Source organism: Phocoena sinus, chromosome 12 (genome assembly GCF_008692025.1).
Source record: "Phocoena sinus isolate mPhoSin1 chromosome 12, mPhoSin1.pri, whole genome shotgun sequence".
Taxonomy (NCBI): Eukaryota; Metazoa; Chordata; class Mammalia; order Artiodactyla; family Phocoenidae; genus Phocoena; species Phocoena sinus.
The window spans coordinates 49,647,692-49,666,319 of record NC_045774.1 but is presented as its reverse complement, the minus strand read 5'-3'; the positions used below and the strand labels follow the sequence as shown (position 1 = coordinate 49,666,319).

Below are 18,628 nucleotides of genomic sequence, written 5' to 3'. Positions count from 1 at the left end.
TGTATTTCATGGCTTTCAAAAATATACAAATGTATTATCTAGAATTTGGTTCAGCTGTCCAGTGACAGAAAGTTCAAAATAGTAGTGACTTATACAAGACAAAGAGGAAAAATAATTCTCATGTAGATATAGGGTATCCATGCCTGGTATGAATGGCCCATAACCATCAAGGACCCAGGCTTCTTTTCTCTTATTGCCTCAACATCTTCAGCATTATGGCTTCCACTTCAGGATCCAAGATGGCTGTCCCAGCTCCAGCCATCATTGCTTGCTTACATTCCAGCCAGCAAGAAGGAGGAAAGAGAAGAAAGCATGCTTCTTCTTTTCAAGGACACTTTCTGGAAGGTGCCATACAACACATCCACTTATATCTCACTGGTCAGAATAGTTACTGTGACTACATCTAGCTGCAAGGGAGGCCTAGAAATATGCTATTTATTCTAGGTGGCCATGTGCTCAAATAAAATTGGAGGTTCCATTACTATTGAATAAAGAAAGAATGGATATTGGAAGATAGCTATTGGTTTCTGGCACACATTAAAAAACAAAAAAGGATAAAAATAGCCTCCATTCCAAGGTAGTCACTGTTAACACTTTGATATATAGCATATATATGTAAATATATGTATATATATAATTTATTTTATAAAACTGAATTCATACAGTATACCCTGTTTTTTTGGTTTTGTGTTGTGAATATCTTTTTATGTCTATATGTAGACATCTATCTTTTTTTTAAAAGCTCAAAAGAAAAATTTAATCCACCTCCACCTATAAAATAAGCATATTATACAAGTCATTTAAATCAATTATTCTTGCTTGAAGAATCATTCAGTTTGGGGTTCAGGGTAGGGTGTAAATCTATATCGAGTGAAAAGCCAGGAGAGTTTGAGAATCTATGAGAGGGTAGGTCCCTGGCTGAAGGAACTTTGGGGCTGCAGACATCCTGAGAATGCAGGTGTGAAGAGGACTCTTGGTGGGGGCTCACCTCTGTGTATGCGAGAAGGAAGTCTAGAAGGAGTAAGGGAAAGCAGATCCCTGCTGGCTCCCTCCTCATCTCCAATCAAACACTCAACTGCTGCTGGCTGGAGCAGTTCTCATTTGGGAAAATTATTTTATGCTGCTTATGATACTTAGGCTTTATTCCCTTAGCAACCTCTCCTAGGTTTCAGAATCCTTCTTAAAAGATGAGGGGATTACAGTTCAGATAAGCATCCAGAGTGGTGACTTATCTTAGCAGCAACTCAGAGATTCCCGCTTGCCCTCATTGAATAGGCTGCTTTATCTACTTGGTGTCCACAAGTATGTCATAGAAAAACAGGCTGCTTTCTGCTCTCCACTCCCTGCTGTCTTCCTAAAGCATTGATTCAAACCCACTCTCTGCTCAGAATCCTCCCCTAGGTCCCCATTTCCTCTTGCACCAAATCCAAACTCCTCCACTTGACTTGCTGTGCACTCCAAAATATGTTCACTGGCCGGACCAATCTCCCCTCCCCAGGACACACACTGTACTGACGCCAATACCATCTAAGGTGCCTTTCTCAGAGCTGAGACATTGTTTAGGAAAGTGAGACTTTGAGGACCAAATGGACTCTCTTATAAGCTGTGTAACAGTGAATGTTAGTTAACCCCTTTGACCCTCTGCTTCCTGGTGTGTTAAGTGGGAATAATCAAAACAGTCCCATGGGGGCAAAGTGGGCAAAACTAGATCATGCATGTGACGTGCCTTGCACTGGGTCTGGTCCCTGGCAAGGGCCTAAATGATTGTGACTTTCCTCTCCCCATCCCCTCTCAAACTTTTCTCTCAAAGTTTGTGTTCCAACTGGATGCCATTGCTGGTTGTGTTCCAACTGGATGCCATTGCTGGGGCTGGTCTGTACCCTGCTCCCTCTTGGCTGGGTTATTCCATTGCCCGGAGCCTATTGGCTTCCCTTGCAGCTGAGGCCCTAACCTCTGACCCCACCTGGGGAGGTCTGTGCCAGAATTTGAGAGTCATGACCTCCCAGCTCTGCCCAAAGGCTCTGCTGTCCTCATGTGCCAAACCCTCCTCAGGTAGATCATACAGACCTTGGCCAGAGAGTGAGCTTTTGACTCTCAGATGAGACTGCAGCCTGCCTCAGGTCCCATTCCCCTCCCAGAACCTTTTGTCTCCTCAGAAGATCTCTGTCCTCTCTTTTCCCTAATAAATGACAAGAAAACTCTACTGCAAAGCCATGTATGTGCCTTTCTCAGGCTAGAAGCCAAAGTATACATTATCTTTCTTTTAGAAAAACAAACTTTATAAAAATATAATATACCTAAACAATCAAAACTAAAGTAAAAAAAGGGAAAATGGGAGAAATTTCCCTAAACTCGGACACACAAACAATTTTTGTGTGGAAACTTTGTCAGCTATATAAAAACAGCATTAAGTCCTAACAGACTGAGGTTAAGAACAGATAATTCAAATAAAAGAAAATTCAGATTGTTTAAAAAAAGAGAGACAAATGGTCAACCTCAGTGGTCATCAAATAAATATAATTTAAGTCATTAATGAGGTACCACTTATGCCCATTGAATTGAAATAATGTTTTAAAATAATAAAACCCAGTGCTACAAAAGCTGCAGAGAAACTGGTATGCTCACAGAGTACTACTGGCATTGTAAACTATTACAGTCATTCTGAAACGCAATTTGGCTGAGCATTTCAAGAGCCATGAAAATGTTTCTGCCCTTTGGCTGACAATTTTCACGTCAAGATAATCACACAAATAAAAATAATTATGTGCATGAAAGTAATCTTTGTGGGGTTACCTACAATGGCACACATATAAACAATCTGAAAGTCTAACATTAGGAGAACTGGTCAATTAAATGCTGCTCTATGTCCTCAATGTAATATTGTGCAGCCATCAAAATGATAACTGTAAGGTCCCTTCCATTTGTCAACTCACCATTAGCTGATGTCCTCCTCCCCAAGTTTCACGAGGAATTTGAAGGCAATCCCTTGATTTCCTGGCTCCCCACTTAAAATTTACATGTATGGCCCCACCTGCATTCCTCATCCTTTCTGTCCCTGTCCCTTTCTCAGGTTAATCTCTCCACCTGTCTTCAGACCCTCTCTGTCTTCTCTACCATCTCACTCCTTCAAATAGCTACTCTCTCTGAAACCAACCTTGGCCTCTCAGCCACCTCTTTCCCTTTCAAATCTCTTCCGTTTTTAAAAGTAAACTCTCCCTTGAACTTACATCTCTGTCTAACCACTGCTCTATTACTCTCTTCCCCTCCAAACCAAACTTCTTAAAGACATCACACTCCCCTTTCTCACCCCTCCTTTACAGCCTGTTCACTTTCTCCTGGCTGCCCGCCATTCCTGCCCTTTTACTGAAGTCACCGATAACTTCCTAGCTAAATTCAGCTAATACTTTTTCTTCCTTGACCTTACCTCATTTGACCTCTCTGGGTATAAGCTGACTCTCCTCCTTCTGAAACTCACTCTTCCTTTGATTTCCATACCCACTCTCTTTTCTCTGACTGAGGCTGGGTTTCCATGATAGGTCCTGCCTCTCTGACTCTTCTCAACTTCCTTTGTGGTGATCTCTTCCTCCATCCATGCTGTAGGGACCGCCCCTGGTCCTCTTCACTTAGGTTTATCAGTTCCCTTCAACTGGAGTCAGAGGAATGGCATTCAGATTCACTTCCCAACCATGTGGAAAAGTCACTTCACCCCTCAATCCTCAGTTTCTCTTCTGTAAGATGAAGATAGTAATAGGGTCCACCCCATAGGGTACCTTAGCAAATGGCACACATTCAGTGAGTGGTAGCCTTATTGGTAGTAGTATATGGCACCTTAATCTGCTTTTCCAATCTAGATTCTCTGCTGAGTTTCAGAACAACCCCTCTATTTAACATCCTACTGGAGATCTGCGCTGGATGTCCTACCTCAAACTCAATATGTCCACAATTGCATTAGCCATTCTGCCCCTCTCCAATCCCATTCCTGTCCACACCTGAAAACTGGAAGTCATCCTTCATACCTTCTCTCCCTTTATCTGTGTCTGTCTACCATTCCACTTCCAGGAATGTCCCATAAAATACTCCAGGTTCATTTCCCAATCACAAGAATGGTGAAATGTTGAAATGGTGAATGCTGAAAACTCTGAAGTCCTAGAGGAGGCTCGAGCTAAGATGGAAGGAGCTGGGTCCCTGATTGATCATGTGAAAGGCTGTCTACTGCTCAGGAAACCTGTTTTGGGTTTCATGTAAGAGACAATCCTCTAGTATGTTATGCCACCAAGATTTGTAGAACTAAGTTTTATAGCAGCTAGATATGCTTTAATATAATGTCCAAAACGTGTGAAGGATCCATCAGCTTCTCCAGTCGCTGCTGTCACTACCCACTGTTAAGCCTTCAGGATCTCCTGTACAGGTCACTGCAACAGCCTCTTAACAGGTTCACCTAACCTCATTCTTGCCCTTCTCTACTCCATTCACTGTATAGTTGTTGGTGGGGCCTCCATGGGTTGTAAGAGGGACCCAAATCTGATTATATCAACCACCTTGCTTAAGAACGTCTGTCACTGGCTCCCCATCACCTTCAGGATAAAATCTCACTTCTGCCATGATGTAGGAGGCCCTTCATGAGTTGGCCCAACCTATCTGATGTACCTATGCTCCTGCCCTCTTCATCTGACATGCCAGCCACAATCAACTGCCCACAGTCCCAGCGACCTGCACCAGCCTCACCTGACCTCATGCCTTTGCATATGCAGCTCCTTCTGCCTGGAACACTTGCATGCCTTTCTTACCTTCCATGACTGTTACTCATCCTTCAAGATTCAGCTTGGACATCATCTCCATCATCTCCTCTGAGAGGCCTTTCCTGACTCCTCTAGGTTGGGTGATAGCCTTCTCTCAAGTGTCCCCATTACTCCTGTGATCACCTCTTTTTATTAGTATGTACCACACTTTTCTCACAGAATCCATTTACTTGTTTCTGAGGACAGGCACCTATTGTGCCATCTTGATTTTCTAGCACAATGTTTAGCATGTAGTAGGCACTCAATAAGTGTTTACTGAATGAATGAATGGCTATGCAAAAGTATGAAAAATAATCATAATACAACATATAGAAATAATGACAACATACCCTTTATTACAAAGTGAAAACTTAAATTGTGCACTGTACATACAGTACATGCATACTATGCAACATACCTACATCAAATATATACGCGTGTGGATAAATTTTGGAAATAGTCATTCACTAGACATGTATTGAGCACCTCCTCTGTGACAGATCATACCGATGAAAAGATTAATTAGAACTTGTCCATCCCCTCAAGAAGTTTACAATCTTGGGGGGAAAAGCAATCCTGGTTAGCTGATGGGAATATGGATAGAAGTTTTTCTTTCAAAATTCCCTTTAATTTTTTTTACAATACATTTTAAAAGCAGCTTACAAAACAGAAAAAAAAAAGTCATCTATCAACTGCTGCTCATAGTGATTTTGAAGTTATAACATATAACCTCCATCATTTTGGATACATCTATCCAAGGTAAGGCCTCTTTGAATTTTGGAGTCTACATACCTTTGCATACATTGAATCCATGTTTGTTTTGCTTTCCCATGAGATTGTTGCTATCATACAATGTACTTGCTGGTTACCTGTGTGCCCTTGGATAACTCGTTTCACCTCTCTGAACTTCACTTGTCACTTCTGCAAAGAAAATAACCCCAAACTCCATGTAATTGTTTCAAAGAATAAAATGAGGTAATGAGTATGAACCCACTGTGTGAGCTTCAAAGCACTTTGAAAAAGTAGGGCACAGCAGATTAGAAGACTACCTCCTTGTTAATTTTCAAATATATCAATAGAACCAACTTTATCATTCTCATATTCAGCTAGTAATCTAAATTGTAAGATTATACATACCTCCACAAAACTCAATAAAGTTATTTTCACTCTTTATGAACAAGAACATGTCTTTAAATGTTATTATTTTTCCTGATTTCTCATGCAAAAAAAGAGGTGTTGCTCACCAACTGAATTAAAGAAAAAATTTCAACTGTACTGCACACTGTTCTCCGTCATGTGGACATGTAATAATAATAATGTAGTCTGGTCCTTTTCTAAAGTTGGTGGGAATATCATGTGATGCTGACCTCCCAGGATAACAGCCCTTTGGAGTGATGACTGCTCACCTGGCATGAAGCAGGAGCATCCCTGATGTGTTTGGACATGCTGAGGAGGTAGGCACCTTGGACATTATGACCCATCGTTGATGCTTTAGGGGGAGAGGAAACCATGGGGACAGGTGGAGGCAGAGAAAAGGAGACATTTTTAATATCATTTATCTGCCTCAGCATGTATCCCCAGAAGATTACCTCCATCCAAGACCCTGGTTCTGGCCATACAATTTAGAGTATTCAATGCCCCTTGTGATTCCTGCCTCTTTCAGCAACGACCTTTCTTAGTAACGGCTTCATACGTCTCACTAAGCACCTGCTCTCTTCCTGAGCTGTCAGCACAAGTATCTGTATACCAGCAAATAGACCTATACTTCCCAGTAGAAAACTGTATTTTTTATTTCTAAGAACCAAGTAGAGGGAGTGTGTGTGTGCGCATGTGTGTGTGTGTGTGTGTGTGTGTGTGTGTGTGTGTATGTAGATGCCCAGAGAGAGAGGCCAGAATTGCTGGTAAGGGTCTTTCCAACCCCGTTTTATAAGGTCTAGACAGTTTGGCTGACTTCAGCTCTGATTTTGTAAAATAGAATTGATTTGCAAAGATCTGGGCCAGGAGAGGGCACACCTGGGAAGTGGCTGTGAACTCAGAATAAGGAACAGGGAAAATACCTGAGAGCTACAGAAAAATAGAGGGTCCAGGGCAACCAGAATTTAGAGCTCCTTGATGGGGCTACTGAGTTCATCAGGGCTAAAAGGGAACCAAGCGTCAGCTTTCATCTTGGGACATAAAGAAGGTTCTTGTGAGCGTGGAAAATTAAAGGTCACACAGGACTGGTCAGTGTCCTGAATCTGAAATTACACTAAGTGATTTGAAGCTGGATTGTTGCTAAAATTCCCTTATTGCAACTATTCCAAACTCCAATCTACAATTTTCAGGAGTTTCACCGCATGCTAAACTGACAATGAAATGGTATGATTGCTAAGATGAGTGTTCTCAACCCTGGCTTTCCATTAGAGTCTTTAGGAAATTTGGTGCCTGGTCCTCACTCCAGGACAAATGAATCAGAATCTGTGGGTGAGAGATCCAGGAGTCGGTAGTTTTAAAAAGCTTTCCAGGTAATTCTAATGTGCAGCAAGGGTTGGGGACCACTAGCTGAGCCTGAGGTGGGCAAGAGATAGCCAGGGGAGCAAGAGAAAGAGTTGTGGTTGAGAGGTTGTGATTCCTGGGCATAACCTCAGAGAAGGAAAGTTTCCTTGTGTTTATGCTTGGATAGTACTGGAATATAAAGGCGCCAGAGGATATGTTGGGTGTGTCACAGAGGTGGTAATGAGCTTAACCTGTGCCTATAAGCCAGAAACCAAACTTTGCACATCCCAAAACATAACCAGGATCAGACAACCTGGTGGATGAATAATACATTTAGTTGTGTGTTTCAGTCAAGTATCAAAGATTCAGAGTAGAAACCCACTCAAGAAACCTCAAGATTAGGAAGGTTTGTAGTAGAGACTACAAATACTAATTTCAAGGGATCCAGGGATCTAGACTCCCAGAGCTGGCAACCAGATACTCAGGAACTGAGGTCATTCCCTCCATCTCTTACTCATTTGATCTCCCTTATCTCTGTTCCTCTCTGCACATCTGCTTCATTCCTCCATTGCAGCTGTCTTCCTCTGATTCTCATTTCACACAAGGCTCAACATGAGTGCTGCAGCCCTAACTTATCATGATCTTTCAGGTCCAGAGCCCAGCACTGACTATTGTCACAATGTTTCTTAGTTCAAATTTTCAGGAAGGGAATCTGGTCACTGTCCAGCAAATAATGGCTGGTCTTGTCTAGACTTGGGTCAAGCATCAGTCTCTTCCCATAAGCTGGACCGGGGGTGGAAACTGTCACATGGTTCACAGGCTGAACATTCTAGGAGACCACTGGAAGGGCAGGTTCTTGTGAGGAGCTGTGGGCAGAGTGGCAATGAAGTACATCTAATACCCATCCATAACCAATGAACCTATACCTTTCTTCTTTCCAATCTTCTGCCTCCCAGGGGATAGGTGGGTGTGGGGGAGATAAGGAGGAGCTTGAAAGAATGTGCCTATCTGCTGTCAGGATCCAGTCTAGCATCTGAGAGAGGTAACCACAGACTGGCACGACCAAAAGACAGTCTACAAACCCTCAACCAGCATTTATGTACATGATTATATGGGTGTTGTCCTCCTCCTGAAACTACTGAAAAGTCAGTCCCTTCTTGGCAATAGTGAAAGCCTGAAGATGTCTGAAACACAGGATCTCTGTTTGCTCAATTTTAATCTCATACTTTCTACTGCCTTGTGACATGTAAAAATGTAACACATTCAGTCACTAAGAAGGATTCTCCTTCCCTTGGGCCTTTATCTAATTGTTTGAAAAATTTGCGATTAACATGTGATTACAGTGGTTTGACAGTTTGCTTGACAGCTCTGAAATAACATTCTTGGCTTTTAGTTGACAATCTTTTACTGAAACTCAAAATGGTAGTTTCCAGAAACTTAGAACTTCAGTCAATTTGAAGGTTCATGAGAATTTTATAAACTCCCCAAATGGAGAAATTGTATGTAAACTCACCTTATGGGCCAACACTGACTATTGCAGCAAAGAGCAGCAAAGAATTGAGTGGTCCTATAGTTTTCCTTCTTTTCTTTAGTTAAGTTCAGTTGCACAGGTGCAGGAGGGCAGGAGTAGTCTGGACTTGGGGGCCATTTTTAGAGGGAGAAGGCCAGGATAAAAATCCCCCTTCCACTCCAGCCTGTAGACAGTCCGAATATATATTTTCTTTTGGGGACCCTGGGTGTAGAGGCAAAGTGAAACCAGGAGAGGGAAGAAGGTATACAGGGGAAAGTAGAGGAAGGACCAGTAACAAATGTTGTCTATTTTCACCTTGCCCAGAGCATGTGGTCCCTGAAAATCATGTCTGTGGCTCTGGCATAATACCATCATGCCAATATGCAATCATTTATTCTAGAGTCTTAGATGGAGTCAACTATTTCAGCTTTTTCCCCAAGTACAGCTATTGGAGATTCTGGATAATTAAAAAAAGAAGAAGAAGTCTAATACTTGTATTTTTCTGACAAAACAAAACGCCTTTAAACCAAAAGGATGATTTATCAGAGCTGAAAATAAAACTCCTGCCTACTGAAGTCTGCTGCAGCTGAGTTATGACTATTTTCGTCCTATAATTTGTTTCATAGGGTACTAATTAACAGGGCAAAGTCCGTTGCCAGCAAAGTAAATCACATTTTGCTGTTTTCTTCTTTTCTAACAAGACCCAGACCTGGTCTTTAATTAAAGAGCAAGTTCCAAGAGCACTATTAGCTAGTGCAGTTGGGAAACATTCGACTGGGAAGATCATGGTGAAACCTGCTGTGTAGAGTTCAAGAAAGATAGTGAGGGACAGGAAGAAATGGAGGGAGAGAGAGGAATTGATTACACAGGTAACCTTCAAAACAAGAGATTGTTTTCCTCAACTGTTCCATCTTTTCTCTGTTCCCCACAACTTGGCTTTTCTCCTCTGGCTCTACTCAGCTGACACACTGTACCAGAAACATCCTTAAAACATCCTTTAAAAAAAACCTCATCCTCCCCCCCCACACACACCAGTTCAGTCCTGTCCCCCAAACAGTACTTTTCCTTTAAGGTAGCAACTCTGCATGCGATTGGGCCTCTCTGCCCCCAACCTCCCCCTTCTCCAGGCCTTTTCCTTCAACCTGTCTCCCTCAGTGACCTTTGACTCGGGGCCTTGCAGCCTGGCCAGTGCAACTCATCCCTCATCGCTCCCCTCCCATCTCACCCTCCTTGCCTGCCCTTAGTCTCCACTCTTTTCTCCCTTGCCTCTTTCTTCCATCCCAATCCTGGAGGCTCCGGGCCGGCGGCGGCCCTCTGGTTTCTCCTCCCTCCTTGAACCCTCTGAGACATCCTTTGGAGAGGGTATATGGTGAGGGAGCTTGCTGATGGGCGGGCGAGGAAAGCGAGTGCCTAGCTCGCACCCTGGAAACAGAAGCCTGACGTCACCACGCCCTGCCTGTCAATCTCCAGCGGGCGCGCTGCTCGTAACCGGCCTTTTCTTGTGCTGACTGTGTCTCTGTAACTCTCAGCGGCGCCGGCACAGCTACCAGCGCCCCGCACTCCTCTGCGCGCCGTCCCGGCCACCTCCTTCAGGCGTCGGCTCTGTCCGCGCGGGCAGCGCATCCTGGCGCCCAGCCACAGCGCTCATGATCAACGATTTCCTGAAGCCCTGACTCCCCAGGTGAGCAGCCCGGCTCTCTAAAGGAACTCTGAGGGCGTGCAGAGGGGAAGGGGTGAAGGATGGCCAGGGGATGGCTCCTTCCTGGAGCCAAGCATGACGCCACACACCCTCCACCTACACAGACCTCCTAGCTTCTCTCCTCCGAAACCGCTTTCCCAGGGGTCTCTGGCCTCCGGGGTCCGCTGTGCTCCACGGTCGCAGAAACTTCGCTTTCAGCACCGCGGACAGTTACTCCGCCTCCCAGTTGAGGAGAGCGCCTGACCGAGCCGGTCAGAGCCAGGGCGGCACTCGCTGAGGCTGACACTACTAGCTTGGTGCGCAAGATGCGTGTGCAAATACAGGCATACTTACGTGATCTGTGTGTATGCGAGTGCGTGTTATTCGCGTGTATATCTGTGCAAAAACTCAGATATCAGTGCGGGCATTCCTTGTGCATAGCACTCACACGCTCATTCACTCAACAGGTATTTATTTTTGGCTCTCAACCACTGCTTCCTCGCTCTGCTCTGGGGTCCCGGGGTGGGATGGGCAATATGAGCGGGGGAGCAGCGCCCGGCGAAGTACCCTGGCGGCGTAAACCGCACACCTGACGCTTGTTCTCCCTGTCCACGCAGGGTGTAGCTTCCCGCCGTGATGAACGCGAGCTCATCTTCGCTCAACGACTCCCAGGTGGTGGCAGTGGCGGCCGAGGGTGCGGCGGCAGCGGCCACCGCAGCACGAGCGCGGGACACCGGTGAATGGGGGCCCCCGGCAGCCGCAGCCGCAGCGGCGCTGGGGGGCAGCGGCGCAGCTAATGCGTCGCTGGAGTTGTCTTCGCAGCTGCCAGCGGGGCCGACGGGGCTGCTGCTGTCTTCAGTGAATCCATGGGACGTGCTGCTCTGCGTGTCTGGGACGGTGATCGCAGGCGAAAATGCGCTGGTGGTGGCGCTCATCGCGTCCACACCTGCGCTGCGCACGCCCATGTTCGTGCTGGTAGGCAGCCTGGCCACCGCCGACCTGCTGGCGGGCTGCGGTCTCATTCTGCACTTCGTGTTCCAGTACGTGGTGCCCTCGGAGACTGTGAGCCTGCTTACTGTAGGTTTCCTCGTGGCCTCCTTCGCTGCCTCCGTCAGCAGCCTGCTGGCCATTACGGTGGACCGCTACCTGTCCCTCTACAACGCGCTCACCTATTACTCGCGACGGACCCTGTTGGGCGTGCACCTCCTTCTCGCTGCCACCTGGACGGTGTCCTTAGGCCTTGGGCTGCTGCCGGTGCTTGGCTGGAACTGCCTGGCAGAGCGCGCCGCCTGCAGCGTGGTGCGCCCGCTGACGCGCAGCCACGTGGCACTGCTCTCCGCCACCTTCTTTGCGGTCTTCGGCATCATGCTGCACCTTTACGTGCGCATCTGCAAGGTGGTCTGGCGTCACGCGCACCAGATCGCGCTGCAGCAGCACTGCCTGGCGCCGCCCCACCTTGCCGCCACCAGAAAGGGTGTGGGTACGCTGGCTGTGGTGCTGGGCACTTTCGGTGCCAGCTGGCTGCCCTTTGCCATCTACTGCGTGGTAGGCAGCCATGAGGACCCAGCTGTCTACACCTACGCCACCCTGCTGCCCGCCACCTACAACTCTATGATCAATCCTATCATCTATGCCTTCCGCAACCAGGAGATCCAACGCGCCCTGTGGCTCTTGTTTTGTGGCTGTTTCCAGTCCAAAGTGCCCTTCCGCTCCAGGTCCCCCAGTGAGGTCTGAAGGCTCCCTCCATCCTCTAACCAACACCACGCCCCCAACAAGCCAGCCTTTGGTGAGCTTCTCCGTGCCTGCTGATGGACTCTGAGATCCCATACTGTGACTCTGACTTTGGAAATAGATAATAAACATAAGCACAACAAACTCACAAGGACAAAGAGGCTTGTTGGAACTTTACATATACAGTGTATACATGTGTACATATATATACAAATATTTGTATCTTCTGGAGGTGTTCAGGATGTGGAATTTCCTGTTCTGTGAAAAACCTAACAAAAAGGCGGTTGTATACTCAAATGGTACATCACACTTGTCAAATGAAGACATTCCAATACTGCTTAATTATAGCACTTTATTTTTAGCTGCTGAACTGCCAAAACAGTGTTGCCATTTTCAAGGGCAGGGGAAGGGGGGTAAAAGTGTATTTTTGTTGTATGTGATAGAATATTTTGCTGCATATGCATCAGTAAATTACAACCTATTTTGTACACAAATAAACACGTTATAAAAATGTAATTTTTGGCATGTGACTGATGATAGAATTACTATTTAAGAGACGAATTATTAGTGTATTTACTTTAAAAGTTTATTATGTGTTATCTCCATCCTGTTAAAATCTTAATGTAAAAAATCACACACATTTGCACATTGCTCATAAATTGTCACTGAAACACCTAATCCAGATTATTGGGGAGGTACAGGAACTGAGTAATATATTCACATAACAGTATTCACAGGACACTAAAGGGTTATTTGTGTATCAGTGCAAATTAATCTACTCCCTTGGTTACTGGGTTTGGAAGACAAGCTCCAGAGGATGTCTGAAACCATTCCTTTATCTTACCACATGTGCACTTGTGAATCCTGAAACCACAAATCTTAGATGTATTTTTTCCAGTTTGGAAAGAATTTTAAATGTTGAAAATTCATATTGACTGAGTATACTGTTACTGGCCAGGTCTTGTAGCAAAATGCACAGCCTTATAAAATAAATAAATTCATCAAAGACAGGATTCCAAGATATACTGTGTTCATGAGGTAAATTAAGATAAGCCCAGTAGCCCACTTTGAGGCACTCTTATCTTCAAAGTACAGGACATTAAACTAATATCCTCAAGAACTAAATATTCCCATTCGGAATTGTTAAATTGTTCCCCTCCTTCCTTTCTTACAGGTTATGTGAGTATAAATAAGATAACATATATGGACATATTCTGAGCACCTGTGAAGACATATGCACACAAGCACAGGTAGTTACTGGTCTTAGGCCTTAGGAAAACATATACAAGCAAATTTTTTCATACAGTCCACAAATATTTATTGAATGCCTACTATCTGCTAGACACAATCCCAGGGCTGGGAATACAGATGTGAACTAAATAGAAGAAAGGTCTCTGCTCATAGAGTTATCCTCTAGTAGGGGAGATGGCCTACAAGCAAATAAACAAATATATATGAAGAGATTTATTATAAAGAATTGGCTCGTGCAACTGTGGAGGCTGAGAAGTCTCAAGGTGTACAGTCAGCAAGTTGGAAACCCAGGAATGCTGCTGGTGTAGTTCCAATCTGAGTCTGAAGTCCTGAGAACCAGGAGAGCCCACAGGTTCAGGACCCAAGAAGAACTGATGTTTCAATTAGAAACCAAAGGCAGAAAAATACCAATGTTCCAGCTCAGACCAATCAGGCCTCAGGAGTTACTCAGCTCTTTTGTTCGTTTCTGGTCTTCAATTGATTGGATGAGTCTCCTCTACATTAGAGAAGGCAATCTGCTTTACTCAGCCTACTGAGTAGGCTGACACACCCAAAATAAGACACACCCAGAATAATGTTTAACCAAATGTCTGGGCACCCCATGGTCCAGTCAAGTTGACACAAAAAACTAACCATCACACCAAGAGAACACGGTAATCCAAAATAAAGGAGAAAAAGTGTTCCAGGAGGGAGGAGTCAATTGGGTCAAACATTGCTGAGAAAATAAGTAAAATCAGCATTAAAAACAATGACTCTAGATTTTGTAACGTGAATGTCATTGGTGAACTTGACAAGAGAAACTTCAGGAGAGTGGGGGTGGGGGGGGAGGATTAACTGTAGAAGGTACAAGAGAAAATGCACAAGCAATCTAGTCTCCAACATCTTGCAACAGGGCTGTGACCTTTTTAACAATATAAAACACACTAAGTTTTATAGACTTATAGTTTTATAGTGGCTGTAAATTTAGATCCAGTAGGATCAGCGTTATTGCTCATTCATCAAATTAACATTTTCTAACAAACAACCTTTATAGACTATTCAGCAACATCAGATACTCTTTCAGGCCCTATTAGTATCCAGGATGCTTTCAAGTGGATTGAAATAACAAAAGCTCTGGCTGTAAACTTTTCCAAACATGTGGTGGGGAAACCAACATGATTTCAGAGATGGAACAAAAAAGTCAAATTACTATACATGTTATAATTACAGAGAAAAATTTCTTGCAATCAGCAAGTTAAGAAAGTTCACCACTAAGATAGTAAGACAGACTATGGATCTGACTTCAGTCCACTTGGTATTAATATTCAATATCTCCCCTAATCCTAATCAAAACGTTTGAGAGAGCCAAGAACAAGAGGATACTAAACAATCAAGCTGTTAATATCACTGGCTTACGCAGTTGGCCAGGCTGTGTGATGTCAAGGGTCTGGATATTAACCTACTTGATGATGTAAGGATAAAAAACTGTGAGTATATCTTGAAACATTTCTAGGAAGGAATGTCACATATTCACTTGACCCATCAACTATTAATAATCTCTATTTTAAGATCCTATGCTAGTTGCTGGAAGCATACAGTCTTTGAGAAAAGCAAGATTCACTCAAATATCCAACCACTTACCCATTTTGCTATATAACAGGCATCCTAAATTTAATACATTTAAAATAGAGCCACTCATCTTTACCTCAATAAGTGCTCTTTCTCCCTTCTTTATCATCTAAATTAATGGCAATGACATCTTTCTAGTTGTGCAGACCAGAAACCTTGGAATCACACTTACACTTCCCTTTCTCTCATACCTCCCATCCAACGTGGATGCCTATTGCCTTTATTTTCAAAGTACACCCAGAATCTAGCCACTTCTCACATTTCCACCACTATCATCATCTCTTACTTGAATTACTGTGGTAGCCTTCTCTCTGGTCTCCTGGCTTCAGTTCTTGTGCCCTTCAGTCTATTGTCTGTACAGTGGCTCATCCTACAAACAGTTGCTCTCTTGACTACCCTTCGGATCAAAGCATGGGTCCACTAGCAGTACAGTCTGTCTCAAAAGAACAAACTTGGGGAAGAGTTATTTAGGCTCAAGAAATAGGCCTCCAGGAAGAATTTCTTTTTTCGTTTTCCTTTTTTTTAAACATATTTATTGGAGGATAATTGCTTTAAAATGGTGTGTTAGTTTCTGCTGTAGAACAAAGTGAATCAGCTATACATAAACATATATCCCCATATCTCCTCCCTCTTGCGTCTCCCTCCTACCCTCCCTATCCCACCCCTCTAGGTGGACACAAAGCACCGAGCTGATCTCCCTGTGCTATGTGGCTGCTGAGGAAGAATTTCTTGAGTCTAGAAGTGAGGATATAGGCTCTTTACCCCCACAACTGGAACAGGAATAGAGCAGGGGCCTCTGCAGCCTGAGGCCCAGGGCAGGGCTTCACTTGGCCCAAGGTATTAGTTTCCTATTGCTGCTGTAACAAATGACCACAAACTTGGTAGCTTAAAACAATACATATTTATTCTCTTACAGTTATGAAGACCAGAAGTCTGCAATATATTTCATTGGGTTGAAATCAAAATTTAAGCAGGGCTGCACTTTCTTTGGAGGTTCTAGGGGGAGAATCTGTTTCCTTAAAATTTTCAGCTTTTAAAGTTGCATTCTTTGGTCTGTGGGCCCTTCCTCCATCTTCAAAGCCATCAGTGTATTATCTAGCTTAAGTGGTTACACTGCCTCCTTCTGTAGTCAAATCTCCTTCTGCCTCCCTCTTATAAGGACATTTGTGATTACATTTAGGACTTGCCCAAATAATTCAGGATAACCTCCCCATCTTAAGATCCTTGATTTAATCACATCTGCAAAATCTCTTTTGCCATATAAGGTAACAGTCACAGCTCTGAGAGCAGTACTAATGAAAAGTACAATAATAAAGGCATACACAGAGTGTAAGGATCCCATAGGAAGGTCAGAGAAATTCTATGGAAATCCACTAGGAAGGCAATACTGAACTGAGTCAAGAAGAACAAAAGAAGTTTTCAAGGCAAAAGACATTGAAGGGGAGTGTACCAGACCAAGAGGACAACATGAAGCATAAAAGTGTGGCCCATTCAGAGCAATGCAGGCCATTCAGTATAGCTGGAGTGTGTAAGAACTAGAACCCAGAGAGGAAATAACGGGAGATAAGTCTGGAGAGGTAGGCAGGAACCAGATCACAAAGAGCAGTGCTGGGAATGGATTGCAAGTGGAAAAGACTGGAAGCCAAGAGACTATTTTGGAGACCAGTTGCAGCAATCCAGGTGAGAGCTTATGTCAGCATCAACTAAGGGGTAGGAGAAGGGGATGGATTCAAGAGGTATCAAAGAAGAGAGTGTCTTTGACTAAGTGAGTGATTATGGGGATTAAGGAACAATTGAGGAGTCAAGGATGTTCAAATGGGGGGATAACACTGAGATGGGAACATAGCAGGAAAGGCAGATTTGAGAAAGAAGGTGGTGAATCAAGTTTTCTACATATTAGTCAGGATCTGTGGGAATATGCAAGTGGAGGCAGCTGGGCCTGTGGCTTTGGAGTTTGCAGGGTGGCGAGAATGGAGACATAATTTCAGTAGTCATTGACCTTAAGGTGGAGGTGAAGCCACGGGAGGGAATGAGAAAAGGCCAAAGTTACAGTCTGGACACAATAACATATGGGAGTGCCGTGAAGGAAGCAAAAGAGAAAGGGAGACCAAGGAGGATCATCCAGGCGAGACCTCTGGAAAACCAAGAGGAAAAAAGTCTTAAGAAGGAAGAGATCAAGTGTGTAAAGCATGCCAAGAGGTCAAGTAAGAGAGGGTTTGGAATGTGCTAGATTTAGGAACATGGTGGTCACCAGTGACTAAAGTGAGAGCAGCTTCAATGGAGAGTGAGATAAAAGCTAGACTGCAGTAGATTGAGGAGGTAATGGGAATTTTCTAATTTTTTTCAATATATTTAACTTTAAATGGAAGGAGAGAAATAGGGTGGTAGCTTGAGAGAAATACTGGGTCACAAGATAGTCTTTGTTTTGTTTTGTTTTTTAAAGATGGGCAAGAATAGAATATGTGATTAGACTGAGGAGCAAGTACCATGTAATTGGAACAGCAGAAGATAGCAGAGAGAGTAAGATGCCTCACAGAGGGAGGCTTCACAGGAGAATGGGGTCCAGAACATAATGTGATGGGGAGAGAGGGACTTAGACAGGAGGAGGTGGAGACACAGCTCCCCTGCTCTGACAGGAGACAAGGTGGGAATTATTGGTACTGATAGAGCTAAGTTTATAGGTGGTGGGAGGAAGTTCACAGAGTTCTCATCTGACACCCTCAATTTATCTGAAGGAGGAGTGCCGGTTAAGAGACTATTGCGAGAAGTATCAAGAACCTAAGGTGATGACTTTGGGGACAAAGCTGTGAATTTGGGATAGTGTAATCATTTAATCAAAATTAAAGGTCAGACCACACCGAGTACTGCAAGGATGTAGAGCAATCAGAATTCTCATATACTGATGTTGGGAATGTAAAATAGTACAAACACTTTGGAAAATAGTTTGGTGGTTTCTTAAGAAGGTAAACACACTCCTCCTACCATATGACTCAGCCATTCCACTCCTCCTAAGTATTTATCCAAGATAAATTAAAGCATATGTCTATATAAAGACTTGCACATAAATGTTCATAGCAGCTTTACTTGTAATAGCCCAAAACTGAAAACAACTCAAATGTCCATCACAGGTAAAGGAATAAAAATAAACAAACTGTGGTACATCCATACAACAGAATGTTACTCAGAAATCAAAAAGGATAAACTATTGATTCATGCAACAACATGGATAAATATCCAAATAATTATGCTGGGTAAAAGAAGCCAGGCAAAAAAGAACACACATTGTAAGATTCCATTTATATAAAGACCTTGAAAATATATAGTGACAGAAAGCAGATCAATGGTTGGGATTGGGGGAGTAGGGATGGGAAAGAGAGAGAGGCAGGGATCGCAAAGGGGCACAAGGTAACATTTTGGGGTGATGGATAAGTTCATTATCTTAATTGTGATGATGATTTCATGGGTGTATACTTGATATGTCAAAACTCATCAAGTTCTATACTTTAAATATGTACAGTTTATTATACATCAATTATACCTCAATAAAGTTGTAATAAATAAGTGTCAGAGAAAGAATCACAGTCTGCCTGCTGATGC

General features: G+C 43.7%; 1 protein-coding gene across 1 annotated transcript; it reads left to right on the top strand.

Moving 5' to 3' along the window:
• Positions 1–10,284: 10,284 nt before the first annotated feature.
• On the top strand, positions 10,285–12,685 carry GPR6 (G protein-coupled receptor 6). The gene is made up of 2 exons (XM_032651511.1): positions 10,285–10,444; positions 11,059–12,685. Exon 2 carries the CDS (start codon positions 11,078–11,080, stop codon positions 12,173–12,175), a length of 1,098 nt encoding a protein of 365 aa, XP_032507402.1. The 5' UTR covers positions 10,285–10,444; positions 11,059–11,077; the 3' UTR covers positions 12,176–12,685.
• The last annotated feature ends 5,943 nt before the right edge of the window (positions 12,686–18,628 follow it).

Coding starts and splice junctions, on each gene's coding strand:
- GPR6 (XM_032651511.1), top strand. CDS start 11,078: ATGAACGCGAGCTCATCTTCGCTCAACGACTCCCAGGTGGTGGCAGTG.